Source organism: Callionymus lyra, chromosome 18 (genome assembly GCF_982586985.1).
Source record: "Callionymus lyra chromosome 18, fCalLyr1.hap1.1, whole genome shotgun sequence".
Classification (NCBI taxonomy): Eukaryota; Metazoa; Chordata; class Actinopteri; order Syngnathiformes; family Callionymidae; genus Callionymus; species Callionymus lyra.
This window is the reverse complement of record NC_141835.1, coordinates 15,471,839-15,496,531: the sequence shown is the minus strand read 5'-3', so window position 1 is coordinate 15,496,531 and position 24,693 is coordinate 15,471,839. Positions and strand designations below refer to the sequence as shown.

The following is a 24,693-nucleotide window of genomic DNA, read 5'->3' as shown; positions in this document are numbered from 1 at the left end:
GAGCTGTGTAAAGAGCCGGCCACCACAGGCCCGGTCTGCCTCTGCAGAACAGGAAATTCTATTGACGTATCCGTTTCTCCTGACCCGTGTCACGTATAGATCGCCATTTTTCAGAAGCATTAAGGGCTGGAACTCAACTAACATCGACTTTAACAAGTATAGAGCAGTACATGGATGGATGTTATCTATTCTGAGACACAAGGCCACGACTCCGGGATTTAATCTGTTTCTTCTGGCAGGTTGTATTTGTCAGGGTTTACAGGAGGTTTGGAAGTTTAGGTTATTATTTTATTAGCCAGTGAAAGAGATGCAAATGTATTTTAATTATTATTTTGTATTTACAGTAGCCAGGGATCACATTACTATTAAACTATTTTATCATTTAAAAAATATGCAATCATTTTAGTAATTAAAACCAAATATGCAAATATGTTTATATTAACTAAATTCAGGCTAGTGAAGCATGATTTGCATGATTTTTTTTATTTTAATTTTTTAGCAAAGGTAATGAGGGAACAAGCATTTAAAAGAAAAATCAACAAAGACAACTTCAGGGGGAAAAGAAAATGAACGATAAAGCATAAAAACAACATAACAAAACCTAAACATTTGACAGCAAAGAATCATTTTTTCAAGTCACAAAAAGCCTAACCACTATAGTGTAACCAAAATTAAACCCAGAAGAAGAATCCATTTAAAGTAACAGTAAATTTAAATATAAATATAAAATATATCATTAAAAACAAATGGCAAAGAAAAAATACCCCAAAAAATCTAATTTGTTACAGAAAAGACCTCAGGAATAAAATGAATAATATCAGTGAATGAGTCAAACCTACTAACCTAGATTTAAAAAACACAATCAATGACACATTGATTGGAAAACAATGCAAGTAGTATAGATTTAAAGCAGCACGTGTTTGAAATGAAAATAATACACTTTTTTCGTGGGGGGAGAAATCGTTTGTAGAAAGAATATTTGAAAAGAAAAAGAGACTATTCATTTAAAATAAAATAAAAATAAGTAAAAATTAAAGGGGAAAAAAACAGAAATAAAATGTGCAATACAAAGAAATTAAACTTTATTGTCATGTGATTTTTGTTGTAGTTCTGTCTCATAGGATTACTAAAATAGGGGGCATTTAGGTGGAGACCTTATCTGAAAAATAATTCTATCCTTTTCTTATATCTTCCTCTTTACCCCTCCTGTTCTCCAAAGCGACAAACAGAGATGTAAATATGACCCCCTCTCCGGAGTTAATCATCTCGTCTCATGATCCGGCATTAGCATTTACCCTTGTCTCATGTCTCGTAAATTTTTAACCACATATCATTTTCACTACTTGGCCCTTGTAATGTAATCATAGTTAATCTGCGAACGACAGATTTGTTATTGTGTCTCTGCCTTCTTGGCGCGTTGCTCTCGCTCGTAGCTTCAGGAAAAGTGTTTGTTAAAATGCCCCCTTTTTTTTTTTCTTTTTTTTTTTTTTTTACGAGAGCAGCCCCTCCGCGATAAAGCAGCGCTCCCGTCGAGTGTCTGGTTGTTGAACTTGGCACCTCGGAGTAGGACACCGCTGCATCCGACTGTATGTTTAGATCCTCGCGCATTAATTCAGAGGAGTTTAATTATTCGTGAATGGTGTGGCGGCAGAAGCCCACCGTATAAATCAGCTCCGGCCCACCCGCCTTTTTATTACCGCTACTATTTATGGGAAATATGTGGCAGCTGGCGGAGATGAGCTTGTAAAAAGCTTGAGGCTATTGCTATGATTATGTCTGCAACAGTGGCAGTCGTGACGTTTTTAGCAAGTCAACGAAGCTGTTGCTCCTTTTTTTTTTTTCACTCGACATTAACACAGAAGTGTGTCTTTGGATGGTGGAGACTTTAGAATGTTTTTCTGTTTGTCTGTCGGCTACATTTCACCGGTCAACCCTTGTTGTGTGTTTCAGCCGCTCACAGTCTTGTCATGAGCGTTTGTGAAGCTACAACAAATGTCATAGTATTATCAACTGTTTCTCTTTCAAATATTTGTGTGTATTTTCCTGGAAAACTATTTTTTTTCTTACAACTTTGAAACGATTGAACCTCTAGAGAACACAACCACACAAGGGGCCCAAATCCTTATGCAGTCAAAATTGCGGGTAAAACAAATGTATATCTAACAAATATTAAGTATGATTTTTACTTTTTTTTTTAAGGCTCATTTTGTCTTTATTGTCTCTGTTTCACCAAACAAATTCATAATACGTGTCTTATTTTATCCAATATCAACATAAACAATAATCTACTTGGGTTTTTGGCCAACCATCTGATGGGCCACTTAAAATGACTTTTTGGTCCAGATTTGGCCCCTGGCCATAAGATTGATATATGCACTCTAGGGGTTGAAGTAGGCTTTTACCGAGTGTGTGGAAAATGCTTAACTAGTTCAGGAATTCAATCCGATAGTCACATGTTTGATGAACCGATCGGGGCGTTGGTTATCTGCAGCAATTTATAGAAAATTATAAAATGTATTTATCTTTATTGCTAAGTTGTCAAAGTCAGAGACTGGAGCAAATGTTAGAAACACAGATCAAGTAGTGGTCGAACTGAATGTTTATCTATCAAGAAGTAATGGAAAATGGTTTAACAGAAAAGAAAAAATCTAAACAAAAACCAGACTCCCTCTAATTATTGCAGGCTGATATTAGCATCAAGCTAACCAACACTACCTAAAAATATTACTTTCTTTCCCCAAATTCCTTTCTGTCGACTCCAATATTCTGCCTCTTTTGAAATTGCCAGATTAAATGTTGGTATTCTGCTGTTTTTTTTGTCTGTTTCGAGTACTTAAGTGGTGCTCAAACATCTGGTTAGTCTTTGCACAAATCATGATTATATCTACATATTTAGAAACTTTATTTCGTCATTGGACACTTAAAGGAACCTGACAGTACGTCCTGAAGTCTAACCCGTCTTTGTCATCATCAGTCACACTATTTCTATTCCCCTCTGATGTGCTTATTCCTAATTTTGTACATACAAATTGTGACGAAAAGGTTTTATTACATGTTGAATCGGGTCATTTAGCAAAGGCATATTTTGAGCTAAGTCTATTTAATATTTTGCTAAGCATTTTTAAAAAAAACATTTACTGTTTTCCAACAATTAAAGGATTTATCGAATTGAAAAGAGGAACGTGAAAGTCCAAAATTGTGTTGCAAATATTCATTCATCAATTTAAGTTATCTGATGTGCGGTCGTGTTGTGCGACTGAATAAAGGCTCCACATTACAGACGCTTGCATCATTAATATAATTACACGCCGGAGACGTTTAATCAAACTGACGTCTCTGAATCTGCTCCATTCAAGGAAAAAAATCCCTACTTTTGGTGTTTGTGCGACCCCCCTACGAGTGTTTGTTTGTTTCTGCTCCACTCTTTTGTTGATGAGGAGCGTAATTTACGACGAAGGCAGGAACGCGCTCTTTGTTTTTGAGCAGGTAGAGTTCCCCCCCTAAACAAGGACGGCCCATCAGAAGAAGATTAATGAAGTAATTTCATGCATGGCTCTATTGCTTCCTCGCTGCCAAACGCACACTCACTGTGTCTAAACCGCTGATTTACGCCCGACTGTTAAATGGCTTTAACCCTTCACAATTCTATTTCTATGCGACACAAACACGTCGGAGAGACGGGTCAGGAATACCCTTCGCCTTTTCTCTCAAGTTTTCACCCTTCGTTCATGTTTAATAATCCAGGGGAGCGACCCCGCGGAGAGTCTGTGAGAGGTGTGCTGGGCCTGATATCAGACGGATTTTCATCTCATTTATGGAGCTCCAAGAAAGGGGGGGAAAAAAAAAAGCCTCGGCTGCATAATTCTCCGACTTGTATTACAATATTGTGATCGTACAAAATAGAGTATTACTTTAATTGTATCATGTTTAGCATGACTTTTATGATTGAATTGAGTTGTTATAAATCTGTGTCTGCATAAATGAGTGTTAAAAGAATACTTTTAATTCACTGTTTGGAGAGATTTAAAGTGAAATTTCTCAAAAGGGTTTGATCGGATCCATTATTTAGTTTCGGTTTGAAGAACTTTCAGCCGCACTCGAAGTTTGTATAATTTGGATCAGAAGAAAATGAAAAGGTCACTGAAACAACTCAAGATTAATTTGAGAGAGAATGAAATATGGTATAAAAAAAACAACTTTAAAACTATATATGCATAAAATGTATGCAATTAAAGTAAGTAAAAAAAATTGATTTAATTAAATATTAACAATAGTAATACAAAAAAAGGTGAAACAAGTAATGCAAGGTCAACTTAACAAACTTTCGTCAGCAATATACTAGTTACTTTGGTAAATACTTCCTGTTTGGTCACATCACTACGACACTACTGAGTTCTCACAAATACAGTTGCATCTTGATGTTGTTAAACCCGGTTAAAAACTTGAGCAAGTTCATTTGTACTTGAGGTTAAGTCATGTTTTTGTTAAAATAACTGACCTTCCAGCAAGTAACTGTATGAGAATTGCGTATTCTTGATCCGTCTGAGTGCATGGATGGACTTGGATATGTGAGTCAAGGACTCGGACACAGTCGCTTGTCTGTGGATACAAAGAAGATGAAACAATGTGACGTTCAAAAGGGGGTCGGCCTGTGACTTGTGTGTGATTCACACTGTAGGAAATGGAGTATTTTATATGTCGGAGACTGAAATTAATTCTTTTGTGCGTTCTTTGAATTCACATTTACACAATTTATTACAAGGCAGACACTTGAGTCGGAGGGTTTGGTGGCTATAATCATATTCCACGGCTATCGTGGGATTTGGTAAATTCATGTTGTTAATTTCTACCATGACCGGGCCACAGAACGGATGTAATGGAAACTAATCTGTTCTAATGAAAAGACAGAATTAGGAATTTGATCCCAAACGTGCCGCAGACTTATCACTCAACTTTTTCTCATTTTTATAACCGCGATGATCCGTCCAATTCGGGCGAGGAGCGTCTCCTCGCCGGGTCTGCGTCGAAGATTAGCTCTGCCTAGGGACTGTTCAGCCAGACTGGGAGGATTTGCCCCTTTCACCAACCTGAACTGGATCTGCCCAGTGTGGCCCAGACGGTTTACGTCAGACTTAGGAGGCTCTCTCCCCTTGTTTCCTGCCCCGAGTCGTCTCCTGAAAACAGGAAGGAGCTGTGGGAGGACGGATCGATAGATGCGATCTTGTGCTGGTGCTGTCACTGTGGAGTGAGCTCATGGCTTTATAAAGACCCGGGTGACGTCGCGGTGCGGCGGCTAAATATAATCCTCTGCTGGAGACAGGAACGTAATTGCACAGACCGCAGAGCAGCAGGGTCCCTTCAGTGGTAACCCGGCACTGGACCCCGAGCCCACGGGCGTATTGATCCGGAGACCCTCGCGCTTCATTTGTACAATAAATTCCTTTTTCCATTCCAGTATCACTTTCCCTCTCCTGATACATCTTTTCCTGTTTTTTTCTGCTTCCTCCACTTTTCCTTTTGTTTGATTTAAACACCATAAATCTTTGTCAACTTCTCCTGAGTGTCTGGTGTTAATAGAGCCCCCCTACTTTCCCCTCAGGCTTCCTGTGTGCCCCCCTCTCCCTCCCTCTCCCAGCCGGAGCAGGACTAATAAATGAGAAATTCCAAAATTAGGGACTCTCCTTCGCAGATTAGAATTGGTCCCAGTGGAATTTGGGGGGGGGGGTCGCCTCTAACCAAACGACTCCCTCAGAACCCCCGTGCCCACCATCTTTCATGTTCTGTCAGCTGCATAAACAGACATGACGTGACGCCAGAGTGTTGTGAATTGAGACCTATACTTTTATTTTGTTATCTTTAGTTGGCATCAGTTAAGAATTTGTATTTTAGTAAAAATATTCCAGACTCAACTGTCAATGGATGTGATGGGCCATAAATATGAGATTTTTAGGAGAGGATCGTAGACGAAGTGAACTGGTCATGTGACTTGCATTGATGTTTAATTGATGAAAAACATGCCGTCTGCTTTTGTTATACATTACAATGCCGAATAATGAAAGAGTTAAAACAAATGCAATACGAACATAATCTAATCCCAATTACCTTTTTCCCATTATTAACATTTTCTAAAGAGTTCGATAATAACTTTTCAAGACAGACAATCCCATAACCTTCTTCGTGGAAGTTCAAATAACTCAAGGAAGTCGAGTGGAGAAATCAAAACCCTCCACCGTCTTTAAACAGTCGGGTATAGGTAGTAAACGTCAGTCAAAGATCAAAAGCTGGTCGTAGAAAAACAATCTGCCTGCACACTTAAGTCGACTTCATTTCACTGTAGGAAGAAGAAAAAAGTCAAAGTAAATGGAGAAGCTTTTTCATCCGGCCAGTCTGAGATTTTACCTCGAGAATAAAATCACTATTAGTTAAGAAAGCACTTTCTAGTCAAAAATTGACTCCAGAAAAAAAAAATCAGGAAGAAAAATGGATGAAAACATACACATTTTCCTTTAAAAATGCAAAATGGATCTCGATTCAAGTCTTAAAAAAAGAAAAAAAAAGTCGATTACAATGTGCTGTCTTGGTTGAAGCAGCGGTAGATTTATTGTCTCATCACCTTCGCTCTGATGTATTCTGCTTAGCAAAACAATCTCCCGTCGCCCCAAGAGCGTTCGTCCCCAGAGACGAGTCGTTACAATGTCCGGAATCCCCGTTTCCTCCCCGACTCCTGGAGGACGAGGGCAATTCCTTCAAGAGCCTTTTAATTACCAAGTTGCCCAAACACTCACACACCGGCGCTTGAGCGCTGCCAAGAAACCTTTAAATGCGTTTCACTGGAAAATATTTTTAGCTTTTCAGCCCTAAAAATGGACTTGTGTGTGTGTGGAGCCTGTAAAAGAAGGCAGTGGCCCCTGGAGGAGAGGTCAACGAGGAGGGCTGTGGTGCCTGAGTGGAGGTCTGTCAGGAGCTAATTGAGTTTGTCCTCCCCACGCCGACTCCGGGAACGCTGGCTTATCAGGGCCACATCGCCCCGAGCCTTTCAGACATATCTGCCCCTACTGGGGGCATCTGATATCACCGTCAAACCCGCCTGCAGATGTCAACCCGCAGCCCCATCAGGAAGCGGGGCGATATGACACTTCGGGATGGGGTTACTAAACGCTCCAAAATGGTGTTTGGGGTCCGTCTGGAGTTAAGGGAATCTGTCTGGTGTTTGATTGCAGGCCCCGTCGCACGGATCTGTGCAGATTTACACATGAAACAGGATGGGGTTGATATCAGTATTCTCCCGGAGAGGGAAGGAGTCTCTCAGCAGGAATCCTTACAAATTGGCTCAATTAGTTCCCGAATGTTCTGGCGACGGTGACATCCACCGCTCGGGGTTCCGCTCGCAGGCGAGGAAGTGTCGGGACTGGAGGGAATCGGCGCTCCTTCCTGAAGTGGATGAGCGCGAGGCGAGCCGGGCGGATCATTAGGCCGGTTAATCCCGGTCAGAGCGGTGCCTGCGGAATGATATTGGGGGGCGTGAGGGGGGGATCTGAAATGCCTGAAGGATGGCCAGGTGGAATCAGATTAAAACCAAACTGCGCACTGCGCGTTTACGGTTCCATATCCCAGCACTCAGCATGAATTTTGATCGGTACAAAGGGAACAAAAGGAACCGGAACATTGAGAGGTAAAAGAGAGGGGCAGCGATTGTGTGTCTGGGACGAGTTCCTGCCGACTTTCAGCCAACTCAGAAATTTTCTCTTTCTTCGAAGGAAATATCTGGTCATCTACGTAACATTGTCGAGCTTAAATCAATACTTATATTCCACATTTAATGCCATTCTAGATGCACTGAATATTGATAACAGAGAACTAACTTGACTTGAAAAAAACTCATACTTGCTGTCATATGCTGAACAGCTGAAGAGATAAAGAGGTAAAGTCTTTCCTCTCCCTTTTGGGACATCATCTCTCCTGGGAGTACTGTCCGGCTGAACACCTGCGAAAACAGCATTGTGAAAAAAGGTTTATGAAAACAAACACAAAATGATGATCAGTAGTTGAAATGCGGAACAATGTTCAAAGTTCTTTACCGGGACTGTTATTACTAAAGATAGAAAGGGGAAAAAGCTGTACATGTTAAGAAAAATACGAGACAAAAACATTACTACTATCGACATTTTATTTTGAAAATCATTTCTTATATATTCCATAGGTTAAGGACGGACAATTATAACTATTACATTTAGATAACAAAGGGAAATTACTGGTTAAAAATACGAAATAAATAAGCAGGTCTTAGTATTTTGGTCTGGTCTATTATTGTAAGATAGAAATGTGAGTCGTATATTGGAACTCTCGGAACAATAATCGTTGCTTAAAGTTCTCGTTACTCCACGACTTAATATAGTCAAGTGTTGTGTTTATATATAATGACACATTGTACGTCGAAACAAGCCTTCGGTTGGTTTCTTAACACCAGGAAGTCAAATCCGTCAGCGGACAGTGTCGATAAGTCTGTCGGATCACCCCAAGAACACGGCGGACTATAGATTCAACAGCCACTTGTCAAAATGAGTCGAACAACGCCACTTCCTGTCAAGTTAATTATCACCTGCTGAATTATTTATCATGGCGGCCCTCAAACTATGTAATGTCGTAATTCATTTTTTCCATTCGGGGCTGGTATTTATAGAATTAAATTGGAGCCGTCCTATTAGAATATTTATAGAATTGTATTTGATTAATACCTCAGGTTCAAGTGGTTAGTATTCCCTCAGTATCATTAATCAATATATGCAGTCTTGTTAAAAACATAAGCATAGCCGCGGTATAACGTGTCATCGCGGAATGAGTTAAAGGGGATTCTAGCCGGCACATTTATAATAAATGACCGCATTGAGCTGGAGGCGAAACAGTTAAGACACTTATGCAATTATGCTAAGTGTCACCCCAAAGCTGGCCTTTGAACCGGGGTTAAGCTTACTCTGAATTTGTGAAATAAAAGCTAAATGGAGCCATCTTGCTCCGCGGCGTTTTAATATATAGCCTTTAATAAGCCAAATGCAGGTGCCCCATCACACAGGTGCACGCAGACGTTTGGAACATAAGGCCGAGCTGCGCATTAATTCACACAATCTGCATTCATTATTCCGCTTTAGAAAGGAACCAAATGTGTTTTCCCATTCCTCGGCAAGGACGTTTTAAGTGTACAAAGAGGAAAAATCTCTTCTAATGTTGAAAGCGCATAATGTTGTGGAGTGAAACGTTAAAGCATATGTCGGGTTTCGTTGCTAAAAATAGTGTAAAAGCAGATCTGTGAGTGGAAGACGGTGTGTTCCTATCAAGTGCAATATTTAGAAGTGAAATAAATATAAATAAATAATATGAAACATGATGAAATGTCTTGTTTGGAAAAGTTCGCTATTTGTTTTTTATCATAAAATATACTATAATCACGTCTCTTATTAGAAAACCTTCGTGCAGATCTCTGATCAGTTCCTCACATCACACTGTCCGCTGCTGAAAGAAACATTTGAAAAGGAAAAGTACAGCCTATAGACCAACATTGACATTGTTATAAAGTCTATATCCATATATACCAGTCATTTTACATATTGTGAATCAAAAAACACATTTTTATTTTTATTTTTAGAGATTCTTAGAGTCGATCTTCATATGGGTACTAAAGTTATTAGTCATAAAGTGGTTAACAGCGATGGAAAAACCCACCTGTATCTAAACGGTGATCTGGGTCACCCCCAAAGTCAAATTAAATTTAAGATAATAAATTTCCTACTCATCCTGATTTGCATACAGGCACATTTTTTAGTCATGCTTCTTAGAAACAAACCAAGCAAAAAGAATGCCTCCTTTTTAAGAGTCACAGACATAGCAAGATTTGGACCCTCAACTTCTGTTTTCCCTCTTATGTCACTTCACTTGCTAAAGAGGATTCATGTTTCCTATATCATTTGAATGTTCTCTTCTCTGGACGAGCGGAACCAAAGCTGTGTTCAACACATCTCTGCATTTCCTTTGTCCGAGACTGAGTCACACACCTGCTATATAGACGTTGGAGAGCAAAATAAATTGCACTCTCGGGCCTTTTTTAAGTGGTGGCCGTGTTTTATGTGGTACCGGCTTCATAATACAGGAGGAATTTCAGGAGTGCTTAGCTAAAGGGCTTATTCCACAAGGTCAACGGTTTTAACAGGGGGCGTTTTTTATTATTTATTTTAGCAGTTAACCTTTTTGTGAATTTCCAGAAGTGGTAGGCACCCCGAGCTCCGATGAATATACATGACAGTGGGGAGAGAGAAAATCGGGAATGAGATTTAATTTGACACGCTGACCTCCATCTCACGGGCCCTGGAAGCCAGGGTGAGAAAATAAGGTTGACCCATTGACCCCTGGGCCTGAACCCCTCCGTCACCCACCCTCACAATTAAATCAGCCCCAGAGAGCAGGAGGGCTGCACGCGCGGGCGAGTATGGGGGGGGGGGACACTCTTTGGCTTCCTGTTTCCGACGGCTGTCGTTCCCGGGAACGTCTCGCTCCCGATGCTAATCGTACACCGCCATGTCAAATATGTAAACATTAGCATTAGCCGGCAATATGCTAATACGCTAATGTGCTAAGGAAACAAACTCTGGCCGCGCACTCGGCCGTGCACACATTTGCATAAGCTGCGCCAGGTTCAATTTTGTTAATGCAAGTGCGGTTGACCCTTCACCCCGCCTGTGGTACCTAATGCAAGGGGGGTTTGCCTCCCTCTAAAGTGAGGCGACCTCGCCTTCACCCGGGGAGGTCACCCAAGCTGCGTTGGCTTCCTCTCGCTGGGAAATGCTGCTGAAATAAAATGAAAAAAAAATTCAGTTGCGCCGCAGTTGTTCCAGCGAAAGGTTACACTTCCGGGCTCTAAATAGATTAATCCAACTGCAAAGTGCATTTGTTTTTTTTAGGATGAGCACACAATGTTTTCTTAAATACAGTTATCAGGCAAGACGGTGCAAAAGTCAATATCTCGTGTTTTTCCTTTTGGTTGAGTGCTGACTCGAGGAGACAAGCCGAGGTCCAGACCCGCTCCCCTACTACGGAGACTTAATTCGTCCGTGTGTTTGTCTGTGTTCGGTCATTGGGGTGCTCTCTCCCTCCCTTCACTCCCTCGTCTGTGTGTTTATGTTCTGTCTGGTGTGTGTGTGCGGTTAGTATTTGCTCAAGCTAGCCGGCGCTAATAAGACACACTGCAATTTGCTTTTCCCTCGGCTGCGTGACTCGGGTGAGCTAGACTTGAATACAATTAAAATCGTATTTCTTCGAAAGTTATTATATAAGACCATGCCAAAAATAGTTTCCACCAAATATATATCCTTAACAAGATGCACTTCCTTTGAGTTTCCTTAACTAAATAAAAAATAAAAAATGTTTACACTCTTACACATGTCCTTGGCCAGTAGGAGAGACACCAACGAAATTGAGCTAGAGTCTGATTTCACATATATATATATATATATATATATATATACATAAAAAATGTTATAATAGAAATGATGGATATTATTATTTAGGTTAAAGCAGTTTGTTTGTTATCCATTAGCTCTAGCGTTATGTTTAACGTGTCCTTCATTATGATCTCACCAAATTAAAAGAACGTTTGTCACTGACGCATCTCCTCCTTCTTCTTCTCGACAGGCTGCTGAACAGAATGGCTGCTGATGACCGGCACCTGCCCTCCAGTTGTGGTTCCTACATCAAGACGGAGCCGTCCAGCCCCTCGTCTGTCATCGACACGGTCAGCCATCACAGCCCCAGCGGCAACTCCGACGCCAGCGGCGGCTATGTCAACACCATGAACAGCCACTCCAACGGCCTGGACTCGCCGCCCATGTTCACTCCCAACGGGCTCGGCGCCGCCGCCTGCCGCAAGCGCTACGAAGACTGCTCCAGCACCATCATGGAGGACTCGTCCATAAAGTGCGAATACATGTTGAACTCCCTCCCCAAGAGGCTGTGCCTGGTCTGTGGAGATATCGCCTCGGGATATCACTATGGCGTGGCCTCCTGCGAGGCCTGCAAAGCCTTTTTTAAAAGGACAATACAAGGTATTTTTCCTTCTGATCACCGCCTCCCTGCAGACATTTTCACACTCTTCTCCCTCACATGATGTCACTGGACACAAAAATACTCTCCGCACACTTCGCTGCACCTCACTGTAGCTGGGGGGTGTGGGGGGTCTTTGTGTGAAAGCAGAGCACCCGCCAAAACTAGTCTGGTACAACCCAATGAATCCAACTGATGATAGTATACAAACTACATTCCTTCCTACCAACCTTTTAGCGTTTGAAAGTCCAGGTCAAATCATTACAGTATCCACAATAATGTTGACATTTTCTTTATTAATATTTTACACTTGATCTGCCGCTTTATTAGCAATATTTGTACAGCAAAAACTTAGCAGCCTTGCTATTAACATTGATTACTAAATAAGAACCTTAGCATTAGTTTTGATGCATTAGCATTACGCTTCTGTTAAATGAGTGACTTTTTTTTGCAATAAATCTTTGTGTGTTTTTTTAAAAAAGCACAGTACTGTGTAGCTAGCTGGAATAACATAGATTTAGCATTGTTAGCAGTGTTACAGTAGCATTAGCCTTTTGTCTTGAGTGGCAATCTTTATTAGTATTTCGACCAATTTACACTTACATTTTACACACTTATATCTGTATTCTAAATTAGCAATTAATGTGTTGTTATTTTTAAAGAACATCAGCAAGTTGTTATTTAACGTATTTCAGAGAATTTAGCTGTAGCAACAATAGCTTCCTTAGCTTCCTTGTAGCAATCTCACTTTGTTAGCTATTAGCATCTATATTTTTTATAGTTTATATTCTGTATGGCATCACTAGCCCTTTTTTAATATAAGATTTTAAACGTCATACATATGTGTTTAATTCTTTATTGTTAATAATAACCCCATTAACACACAAGCCTTGATCTTCAACTTAAACTTAAATAGACAATTTTTTAGTGTCTCACAATCACATGACCCCAAAAAATTGCTTTATGTGTGGGAACGGCGTAATCATCCGTCACCGTTGGTGGCGACTGCCGGACACGACATCATCGCTCAGAGGTCAGATTCGGCGAGGTAGCGGGTGTCCGCTCAGATGCCTCGAGGGCTCCAGACGACACACTTCATTATTCCTGCCGTGTTGTGTGTTTGTGTGTGTGCCTGGGCAAGGTGCGACCGGCTATCTGCAAGACAGGTTTCTCATTAGAGGGGCAATGAAAGACCCCCCAGTGTGAAACCCCGCGCTCCGCCTCAGATTAATCAGGGAGACGGGGGTTTGGTTGAGCCTGCAAGACAAATGGACTCAACAGGAGCAGCAGCTGCCCGGACGGCTAATTTTGGTTCTAATGTTTCTGCTGCACATTTGATATTATTTATCATCTGTGAACACGCACTCTGTAAATTGCACTTAGCAATCTCAATACCCGACAACAACATAATTGCACTTGGTGTTTGGGTATGTGAGCACTTAGGTAACACTTTGCTACTTTGTTATAGTCATTTATCTACATTAGACACGGAAGCTAGTCAGTGCTCAGGCTCTTGACTTTCAGGGATCCTGCTTTAGTCGAATAACAATCAAAGTTGTTTTTCTTTTTTTTTTTTTTGTCGGGACACTTTATCTCCCACAAAGAAGGACGTTGGGTAATCCAGCTTAAAGAAAGTCAGGGTTTGGATCTCGAGGTTATAGGTCAACTTAAAACCCAACTTTCCTGACTCACTCACATGTTAACAACAACAGTAAGTCCCTCATCATGAAGAAGTTCTTTCCCGTCTAAAATCTTGGCGAACGAGAGGTTACGAGAGAGTCCATTATGACGTAATATTGGCTTCACTCCGCCTCCAGACAACCTTACTCACGCCCTGTTTATACAACAAGTCCTTTGCAGGTGGAGATTTCTGAGATTGATGACACGCGGTGACACACCTTTTTGTTTGACCAATCCCTGTAGAGTGGGCGTGGTTATGGGTAACAAGATTGCATCTCCAGAAAAACAAAGCATTTTCAGTGGACACAATTTTTAATGTATATATTTCAATGAAAAGAGAGTTTTGTACAGATAAACTTATACTGATGAGTACAATAGAGTCCAACATCTATTTAAGACACACTTAAATCAACACATTATTTGCCCCTTTAACGCTTGTGTTATCTTTGGGTCAAAGGGACCCAGTCTGCGATGAATACATATAGAGTGGTGGAGGTGGTTGACCTTGACCCAGAGACAAAACAAGGGATACCACATTTGTTTTTCAGGCCTTCGGGTCACCTTGACCCTGAGATAAACCCAGATAACCCCTGGGTTAAACAAGGTGATAAAACAAAAATAATTTAAGAAAAAGAAACTCTGACTCTTACACATGTCCTTGGCCAGTTGGAGAGACACCAACGAAATTGAGCTAGAGTCTGATTTTATATATATATTTATTTTTAATCTCTTTTTCATTTTGTGCCACTTTCTTCCGTCCAACGGATATGTAAGAATATATATTTGTTTGAGCTTAATCCACCAATCCTAGCGTATTCTATGATATACAAATCTCTCCTCAGCTTCCTCCAGTGGCTCACTTCATTGCTCTTATCTCGAACAGTCAAAACTGTCAGAGCTATTCCGAGGTCATGAATCCTGTCAGAAATACATTAACCCTTTTAACACGACAGTTATATCTAGGTCACCTTGGTTTGTTTTGATTTTACGTGCTGTGGGAATTTAATAAAAAAAACATGCTCCGAGTGCATGAGGTTGTCACCATGTTCTCTCATTTATTCAACACTACTGTGAATATTTGACCGTGTAATAATAGTTAAAATTGAAAAAACTAGAATTAAGAATTCTAAACAGACTAATCAGTTAAACTGAGATGGCAAAAATTGGACTATATATCATTTTTATGACAACTACTGGACTTTTATTGTTTACTTCTTAACAAGTCAATGTCTATGTAATTTTAGCTACAGCCCTCTATCTCAAATAGAATCACTTTTCACTCCACACTTATTCTCTTAATCTCACTCCCTCACAGTGAACTCATCACTGAAGCTGCGCACATTTAGCTGATTTCTATCACCATCATACATGTGCATACATTATAGGAAATCTTTATTTTTGTCCTCAGAAACCTCTTAGATGTTTGTTATAACACCGAGTTTTCCCGAAGTTACTTAGAAACCTCGGTAATTCTTAAAAATATATTCGGGGGAATCTCTGCGTTTCGAGGTACGATCAACCTTCAAAAGAAAGAAAAGAAAACGGTTTTCACTATGACTTCCAATCATCTTTCCGATAGTCACTGAATCTTTTGTCTCCGAAGTTATTTGGATACAACGCGTCGTGGAAACCAACAACACGGGGAAAAAACAAAACAATTACTTGAGTCCGGGCTTTGTTCAATTTGCAAGTGGAACCCGGGAAGTCATTCTGCGATGTTATCGGATAAACGCTGTTTAGACGGTGCGAAGAATTCATAACGCACAGCGAGCGTCTGTTCGCGTGTGTGTTTTGGCGCAGACGGCGCTATCAGCTTTAGACAGTCTATGTACCTTTTTGCGGGCAAACAAAAGCATTAAGCCAAATCCTCATGTTTACCCGCGCCAGCCATCAGCAATCCTGTCTGTTGACAAAAGATGAGCAGTTTTTTTTTTTGTTTTTTTTTCCTCTCTCTCTCTCTCTCTCAAGTAACATCGCTTTTGTCCGCCCGCCGTGAAGCGCTCTGACGCCTACACAAAGCGACGGCGGCGGCGACCGGGAAGAAAGAGACGTCTTAAGCGAAGCTCGGGCAATTAAGAGGGAAGGTACGCGGAGGATGGGAAAAAAAAAACCCTGAGCCGCTTCACTTTGCGTTGTCGATTTGAAACCCTTCTCCCTCTTCTTGGAGGGCTGCCTGTAATGGAGCTAATCTGCCGTCGTTTGTCCGAGCCACAGGAGTTTTGTCAATAACAATCAGCGTTTGGAAAGTGTAATTAAGGCCGAGGCTTTTCATTAGGAAGAAGGGAGGGGGCTGTCTCCAGGGAAGGCCATGCCAATTAGAAACTCAGGCACGCGTCGCCGGGTAATTTCAGCGAAAGGAGAGGAAAAAAAAAAAGAAACCACGACTTCTATTTAGATTGAAGAGGGACTCTTGCTGCTCTTTTCTCGACGAGAGGAGGAGAAGCTTTAATGGCATAACAATCAGGACAGGGGTCCCGAGTAAAAGAAGGAGTTTTTGATAAAGAGGGGAGGAGGTGGAGAAACCCTGTGAAATGACAAAAGAATGGCTGGAAGGAAAATTGAAGCAGTAAGTGGCGGGATGTAGAGCCCTTGAAAAGAAGGAGCCGTTGATGAGAATTGATTAATTAAAGGAATAACGAGGCAGTCAAGGGTGCAGAGAGAGTCGGCCCTCTCTAATGAGAAGAAAACAAAGGAGCTGTCTCCTCCAGCCCTTTATCACGTTGTTCTTTAGCACTCGGGGCAAACAACATGCTAAGTTAATGATAACCATGTACACGCCTGTTTATTTGTCACCTTCCATTCACCTTGTACGGCTGCCGCCGCCGCTTCACATCCTCCTTTCATCCTTTCGGCAGTTGTCGGAGGATCTGTCTCTGTACCGGATTTTAAAAAATGATACAGAAACGTGTCGTGTAAACCGAATTAGTCGAGCATTTAATGGTAAACAAAAGATAGGATTGTTGTTGTTGTCAATAGACGAGGACGACTATCTTCGCCCCTCAGTTCCATCATGACAAAGAGACTTATGTTATCACGGGAAAACAATTCCTAGTGTTTAAGCAAAGGTGTTAAGCTTTGAGGGTTAGTTCACCCAAAATTAAAATTTCCCTCTATTTCTACTCGACTTAGGGTTGGGATTATTTTGATATAGAGTTATACGCAAAAAAGTATGTCCATATAACGGTAGCCAAAGACACTAATTTTATTTTCACAATCCATGTACAAAAAGACACTTAAAAACATCCAAATACTTCCATACTGGTCGTCTGAACATCGCTCTTGTATTAAAGTCACAATAAGAGAAATTTTATCACGATTAAATAAGTCTATATCTTAGCATTTTTATAGCAGAAGTTAAAAGGCTAACATGCTATACAGAGAAAAAAGAAAATCGGGTAAATATTGCACAAGCCCTGAGTGTAGTGAAGTATTTGGATGATTTTTTATCCATCTTTTTGGACAAAGAAAATGTAGCTCTTTTCACAACGGTAATATGGACATCAATTTTTGCCGAGTCAATATGTGGAAAACTTTGATTCTGGACACTTTAATATTGAGGTAACCTGCATTGTTCATCCAATTACGGTTTTATCTGGCAGTAAATTACTCCTGTTGTTGAGCCAAAACGCCTTCTGTGGTTGAGCTCGAAAACTCCAGACTGACTTCTTGTTGTCCGAAGTGATATCAGTCGTTGATCTGCTGTTGAGGTCGGCGTCATATCATCTTTATGTCCTCATTCATCCACGGATTGTCTTGCTCTTATTCCATCGCCAACAGTCCTGGCCCATCTCCACCTGTCCTCCCAAATATACTCGTTTGCACTCTGGTTTCTTCCCACATTGTCAGCGGTGACTGATCTAACGTGTAGTAGAATGTGAGCGGTCGTCCGTCTACACGCGTCTTCCTTTTGCCTCAAGTGTCGGCGAATAGTCGTTCGTCCAAACGACTCCGGATATCAAGATGAAGGACCATCGTTGTTGATGTAAACGTCAGCTTCGGTCCGGCGTTTAACCCTCGATCACTTCACACAGTCGGCAATCGAAACCGAGTTGTCGCCTTCGGTGTGTGTCCTCACGAGCGTTGGAACTAGTTATCCGAGCGTCACCGAATATATGGTCGACATGTCTGCAGCGTGCACGCCGGTGTTGCCTTACACGAGGACCCGTTTAGCACCTCTGCGAAAACACCTCCGCGTGCGAGACGCCTCGTAATAAATTCAGCTGTCTGGAAGAAGAAGAAAAAAGAGGCATTAGATATCCCTTTCTTTTCAACAAAAGCGCTTGAGGAAATCCATCTTGTGTCACCGATTCCTGTGGAAAAGCCCCTTGAACCCCTACATGGAGATAGTTACATTAGTCAAGGCCGGGGGGCGAATTAACGTCAACCCGCATCTCCATCCATCCCCGAAATACCTCCGTCCCTCCGCCGCACGCGTCCCACCCATCAAAAAAATCCCCCTTTTGAACCCTGTTTTCTTCCCGCTTTGAACCCAAGTGTAAAATTGCCGCAGGAACCGAGCGGACCCCTTGACCCTCTTTGGTATGAAGTAATAGACCTTGACAGTAAGCCTGTAAAAGTCGGTTTAGATTTTGATGAGAAATACCTGCCATTTTAAGCGTAATTTACTTACAAGACCCGACTTTCCCCTCTTGTGTCCTGGCATGGGTCCTGAAAAGCCATAAACCAGATTGAGACAGATACTTATCAAGAGAAGAAGGAGGGAAATCTTTTTCTGCTGCCTTCACTCGCTGATGTTATTTGTAACCAAAGCGTAACCCGACGGACGTTCAGATAAACCCCAGAGTGGACCTTTTCTGGGTTCAAGGAGTCCCAGACAGAAACTCTGTATCACATTATGTCTGTTAGTGTCACTCAATTTAGTTGCAATCATTTTATTTATAGACAAAAATCACATTAAAACGTTTGGCTCGGCTTTTTTAATCCATAGAGATCGTTGCTGCTCTTGATCCACCGCAGAAACATTCAATGAAATTCCAAAATGAAGACTAAAGTTCTATTTCACCAATAAAAAAATCGGTTTATTTGAAGCTTCTTTTACATGTTAATATCTATACAAAAACACCATAAGAACCAACATACTGTACTGGACAATTGACCAATTGACACCGATTGACAGTTCGAGGTAGTGATTATAAGCATAAATGTACTGTAAGTTGGTCAAAATTTCACTGAATAAAATTCAGTTTTGGACTCAAAAACAGAATGCTCAAACATAGGTCCTACAGGCCATTTGCGGCCAGCTAGAAAATATATTGCCGACAAAAGAACGACAAAGACATTTGTATTAAAGACAAAATACAAACTCTTTTTTCTCCTTTTGGAATTGAACATTTGACCTTTTTTGCTAAGGGCGACAACTGCGCCATGTTGCTCTTAACCCTTGTTTTTGGGTCACCTTGACCCATAATCAAATGTCTGTGTTTAAGGTATCCCTTGTGTTGTCTCTAGGTCAAGATGAACGACCTCCACCACTGAATATGTATTTATAAACGCCATGGAGGTCGTTCTCCTTGACCCAGAGACAACACAAGGGATACCGCAAACACATTTGTTAGGTTTAAGTCTAACTAAGTCACACTGGAGTTTTAATCAAGACTTAGTTTCTCATACATAAGTTGAGGTTCATGCCTTAAAAAATCCTAGGATTTTAAACTATGTTCTTCTCTTTTCCAAATGTGTAGACAACAGAGAATTTAGACTCATAGATATGTGGTGACACTGTTTTGTGTTCATCGTCTGGAAGCAGTTCTTTATTTCTGAATAGAATTGGATCTCCAAAGACACCCCCCCCCCTCCACCCCCGGCTAAATTTAGACTCAATGCAGATATGAAAAATTGGTTAATCCTCCTGCGTGTCTGCCCTGAGCTCCAGAATCCCCCTCCTGACAGAGCTTCAGACCCGGAGAGCCGGCTGACAGGTGGACACAAGGGTGGCGTGCGGCGTGAGGGTTGTTGTTGTCTCGTTTGATATGGAACCGGTGGACCATGTGACCGGTACAACTTATATTGGCTCACAAAGTCTTTGTCGTTTTATTGATAAACGTCTCTTCCCCGGGAAGTTGCTGATCTGTTAATGGAAACACAAAAAAGGTTGGCGTTGAGCCTCGAATGTCGCTTCCACAGGCACGTGGGAATTGGATTATTATGTTTTTTATTTGACAACAGAGTAAACCCGCCAGAGCTCGTGAGCCACAGCATAACCAAAGAGACTGAAGAATTAGCGTCAGGATTTCTCACGCAGATATTAGAAGGAATTTCTAATGATGTGAAACATCTTGGGACGAGCCAGAGAAAATATAACTTATGTCTGGGAATTCCTGCACTAATGGAATGAAAACAAAGTATGTTTGTCTCTTTTTTTTGCGCTAGAATTGACATGTTAGAGACACATGTATTCTTTCTTGTGATCTTTACAAAGCAGAGTTATGGTTTGTACATTAAGGAAGAAAGATCTTCTTATACTGTAGGTTTCAGAGTTCAACTCTTTCTTGTATCAGTAGAGACGTCCTAGATTGACGGATTTCTTCTGTTTTCATGCTTTAAAAAATGTATATATTACTATGCTTTTATAGATTAGACTCAATTTTGAAATTTTAAAAAATATCATATGGTGTTACAGTCATAATCTGTGATTAATCTCAATTAATGGTACATTTAAAATACTTAAACTGAAATAAAAAGAAGTGTATAACTGGTTTAACGTGACAGATTATTAAAATGCTCTATATTCCTTAATAACCGTCCGTCCTGCGTTGACATTACCCCCAATGAATAAGAGTTTAAAGCCAAAATAATGAGTAAAAAATGTAAAATAAAAAAACTAAGTACGATGTAAGCAATAGGAAACTAAATAATAGTGAAGAAAAGTAGTAGTTTACCAAAATAAAAGGAAAGACATTAACATTCTATTACTTTTTAAGAAGAAATATTGTGATTTTAAATGATACATATAAAGTACAATTTTATGAAAAACAAAAATAGTTGACATCATGATCAAACTAAGGGGGATCAAACACAGGGCCAACGGCAAGATGGTAATCAGGTTGTATTTCTAGGCAGGGAAGCGAGAGAAAACACTCGTCTTTATCCTCGCACGTCCTCGCAAAGACGAGAGGTTGAAGAAAAACTCCTGTTGTCAATGTCAAAAATGACGATTCCAATCCGACGCAGCCATTACACTAAAACCCTTTATTGAAAATCCCCGCTACACAGCCAGGGACTCGGGCGACGGCGGCGGAGGAGATGTGCCCTTTTCTGCTGCTCATGTCAGCGCCGCTCTTTTATCGTGCGGCAGTGAAACTCTTTTTAGCTTCTGCGCTGGAATCAGACGCCGCGCGTGAATAATGCATGAGGACTCCTGCCGGCTCGCTATGTAAATAGTCAACAATGGCAACAGAGGTAACAACAGGTTCGGGTCTGCTGCAGTTTTATGTAAAGTGGTCAAGGAGCAGCATGTCTGGCTGGGAAAAAAAGGGGGACACGGCCCAGTACCGGGGGGCCCTGAGGGGACACAGGCAGAATTAATGAGGGCAATTTTCCTGTTGGTCCGGGGTGGCATCCACTGATGGGTCCTGCAGGAGGACTTGTGCTGTTTTGGACCCTTCTAGCTGGAGGACACCTGAGCACGCTATCAAAATGAATTCCATCGGAATCCGTATGATTAAAAGGTGCCCGACGCCCGCGTGCCAAAAGATGATTTATCGCCCGGCAACCCTGAGTACGCGGCGGCGTCTCGTAGCCCACATTTACCATTCATTTCTTTTATTACAGCCCCCCGCCGCCTGATTATTTCCAAGTGTTTTATTTCTAATCACATCCCGTTTGCGCCCGATTAATCACGCCCGGCTCATTATTCTTTTTTCATTTGCAGGTAACATAGAATACAGCTGTCCGGCCACAAACGAGTGCGAGATCACAAAACGGAGACGCAAATCATGTCAGGCCTGTCGCTTCATGAAATGCCTCAAAGTGGGGATGCTGAAAGAAGGTAAGAAGAGTAAGAACATTTTTTTTTTCTAATTCCTGCACCCGCACATGTGAACAAGCACAAGATTGATATGTCATTTTCACACTGATTTGATCGACTACTGCAACGATTTGATCTTCAAAGTGACCTTCAAAGCCTCAAATTAAATATCAGGGTCTAGAAATTATGCAAAGAAAATGTATATAAATTGCCACAGAAAGGAAAAAAATAATAGAAACAGCTGGTTTTGAAGTGATTACAAATTGTTCTACTGAGTAGTAAATGACCAACTATAGAAATGTACAATAAAACAGTTTAAAAATAGACATTTTAACTTTAAATCTGTTAATAATTTAACAATAATTGTACTAGAAAACATCTAATAATATATTAACAATATTAATAATATATTAATTTTGCAATCAAAAGGAATATTTAAAATAAAAACCCTCCGAAATAATCGTATGAACAAAAATGAAATGAGTAAAATATATCAATTGACTGTAAAACAATGGAAAATGAATAAATGTATACGTTATAAATAATTTATTTGCTTGCATTAATGAATGTGTGGAAGTAAAAAGAAGTGAAGTTGTGGAATAATTAGATCCCAATATAGAAATGTGTGTAAGAAGATGTAAATAATTCCTCAGAAGGAAGCGAAGCAGACGATACGCTTCCTGTCGGATCTAGTGTTTCATTCTCATCTCTTTTTTTTTTTTAAGAACGAAGTTGAAAATCGAAGCCAAATGTCCCAAAAGTTCTTTTGCTCAAAGTCCAGTGAATAGTCAACATTTGATCTGAGAACAGAAAAGTGCTGATGGTGTGGATTTGTGCAGCTGAGTAATAGAAATGTAACAGTATTCCTCCACGAGCCGACTCTCCTCCACGCTCTGCCTCGTCTCCCCTCTCTCGGCGTATTGATCCGCTAAACGTTCCGTCTCTTCCTGCGGATGTTTTCTTCGGGGCCAGCAGGGAATCCAGTGACAATTAAACATGTTTCCGATGGATTTGTGTCGCAGGGGTTCTCTCGGTTCAACCTTGCGGACGCTCTCCAGACCCGGACGCAAAGTAGCCCCCCTTTAAAATATTCTTATATTATATTCATTTTATTTATTTATTACATTATTTAACTTATAGTATCAGGCGCTGAAGGAGAAAATGGACTAAATCAGTAGTTATACAATATTTTTAATAGAGGTTTTTAAGCGTAAGTTAAAAAGACATTTTCATTAACTCAGTTGAATGAAAGAACACTTTAATTTGAGAAGCTGAGAACAACTTTTTATTTTGTTTGGATAAAAATTTGACCAGAAAAAAAGTATTATTACCAAAATATTACTAACAAATATACAGAAATAGGAATTACTGTAGATTTACTGTAAAATAAGATGATAGATGATATAACAAAAACAGAATAAAAGGTAAAACACTGTAAAGAATATAATTAATTATGAATTATTTTATCAAGTAAACATTTTAAAGTCAAAAAATTAATACATAAAAAAAGTGTATGTTGTAAAATGAGAATAACCTTTACCTTTGAACAAAAGGCAATGGGGGAAAAAAACAAGATAAAAAGATGGCATTGGAATAAAACAATATATATATGGATGGATCGATGTATAGATAAAGAGAAAATAAAGATAATTAAAATAAATCATGAAAAGAAAAAAGAAGAAAGATTGACAGTAAATGAAGTACATAAATTAAAGAATTGGATAATTAGTGAAATGTAAATATAAACTATCAAAATGAAACAAAATATAACTTTAACCTATCATTTTTTCTTCTTTTAAGTGAAGAAACTGGATGAAATTAACTCTTGTTACTCACTGTATACGTCGGTCAAACTATTTCCGACGTTCCTCATCGAACAGTGGGATTTATAGATGCATACATTTCGCAGCAGCCACCTGAAGCCAGAACCCATAACCCGTATGGATCTGCTCGCGGTAACCGGATCCTCCGGACTGCGCACGGCCAGATAAAGCCTCCGTGCCAGAAAGACAGAGTAATCGCATTACTATCTGATGAAAAATGTATGCCAATATATCATCTCGGCGAGTGGAGGGACCGGGGAAATATGTCGCGGCCGCTTCGAAGGAGATCGTCGGCAGAGAGAGTAAAAAACTGGTTCGGTTCGACTCTTGGTGTTTTTTAGGAACCAAAGGGACTGTTGGTTTGAGTAGATGTTGAACTGCAGGTGCACTCGGCTCCCCCACTGTTTGTTGAACAGAAACATATTTTGGTCCCTACTCACCCACCTGACTGGTGGAGCTTCTTGTAGTTCTTGCAAATGTAGCTCTACTTGATCTTCCTTGTAAAATTGAATTGTTGCTTAGTGCTTCACACTTGCTACCAGGTGTTATCTTTCTGTTAGCTTCCTGCTGGCCACTCCGATTTCCTCCCACAGTCCCAAAATAACATGGATCAATCGCGGTTAATTGGTCGCTATAAATTGTCCCTAGGTTTTTGTGAATGTTTTTTTTTTTTTATGGATTGAAGTCCAGGATGTTCTCTGCCTCTCATCCCTGCTAGCTGGGACTGACTATGCCCTATGTGACCCTTTTAAAGGGAATTTAGCTTTATTTATGGTCTCAACTCCAGTGAAAAGTAATTTAAATTCCTAGATTATTTTGTTATTTTTACCTGAAATGAGCTTGAAAATGATAAAAAATATATATTATTATTATTATTTTTCATAGGGTTAAAGTTCCAATTTAAGTAGATACAAAATTGGGCCAAATTGGTTAAAAACAAGTGTCTAAATTTTAATGCAGATCTTTAAAATGTTATACATTAATAAATGTTATTTTAGTTAAAATTCCTTTCATCTTTCTGAATGCATACTGTGTAAGGTATTATTTTTTTTAAACGTAAATTTATATTATTTTTATTTGTATTCTGTTGTTGAATCAACACATAATGCCTCGTAA

General features: G+C 40.3%; 1 protein-coding gene across 5 annotated transcripts in view; it reads left to right on the top strand.

The window, feature by feature from the left end:
• The window catches only part of esrrb (estrogen-related receptor beta), a 64,919-nt gene that overhangs the window by 9,363 nt on the left and 30,863 nt on the right, over positions 1–24,693 (top strand). For 3 of the 5 annotated variants that reach the window (XM_087780466.1, XM_087780468.1, XM_087780470.1), the window contains 2 exons: positions 11,680–12,089; positions 21,659–21,784. In XM_087780466.1, coding sequence (XP_087636592.1) covers positions 11,680–12,089; positions 21,659–21,784 — 536 coding nt within the window. The remainder of the gene's footprint in view (positions 1–11,679; positions 12,090–21,658; positions 21,785–24,693) is intronic. The other 2 variants (XM_087780467.1, XM_087780469.1) reach the window with 1 other exon arrangement.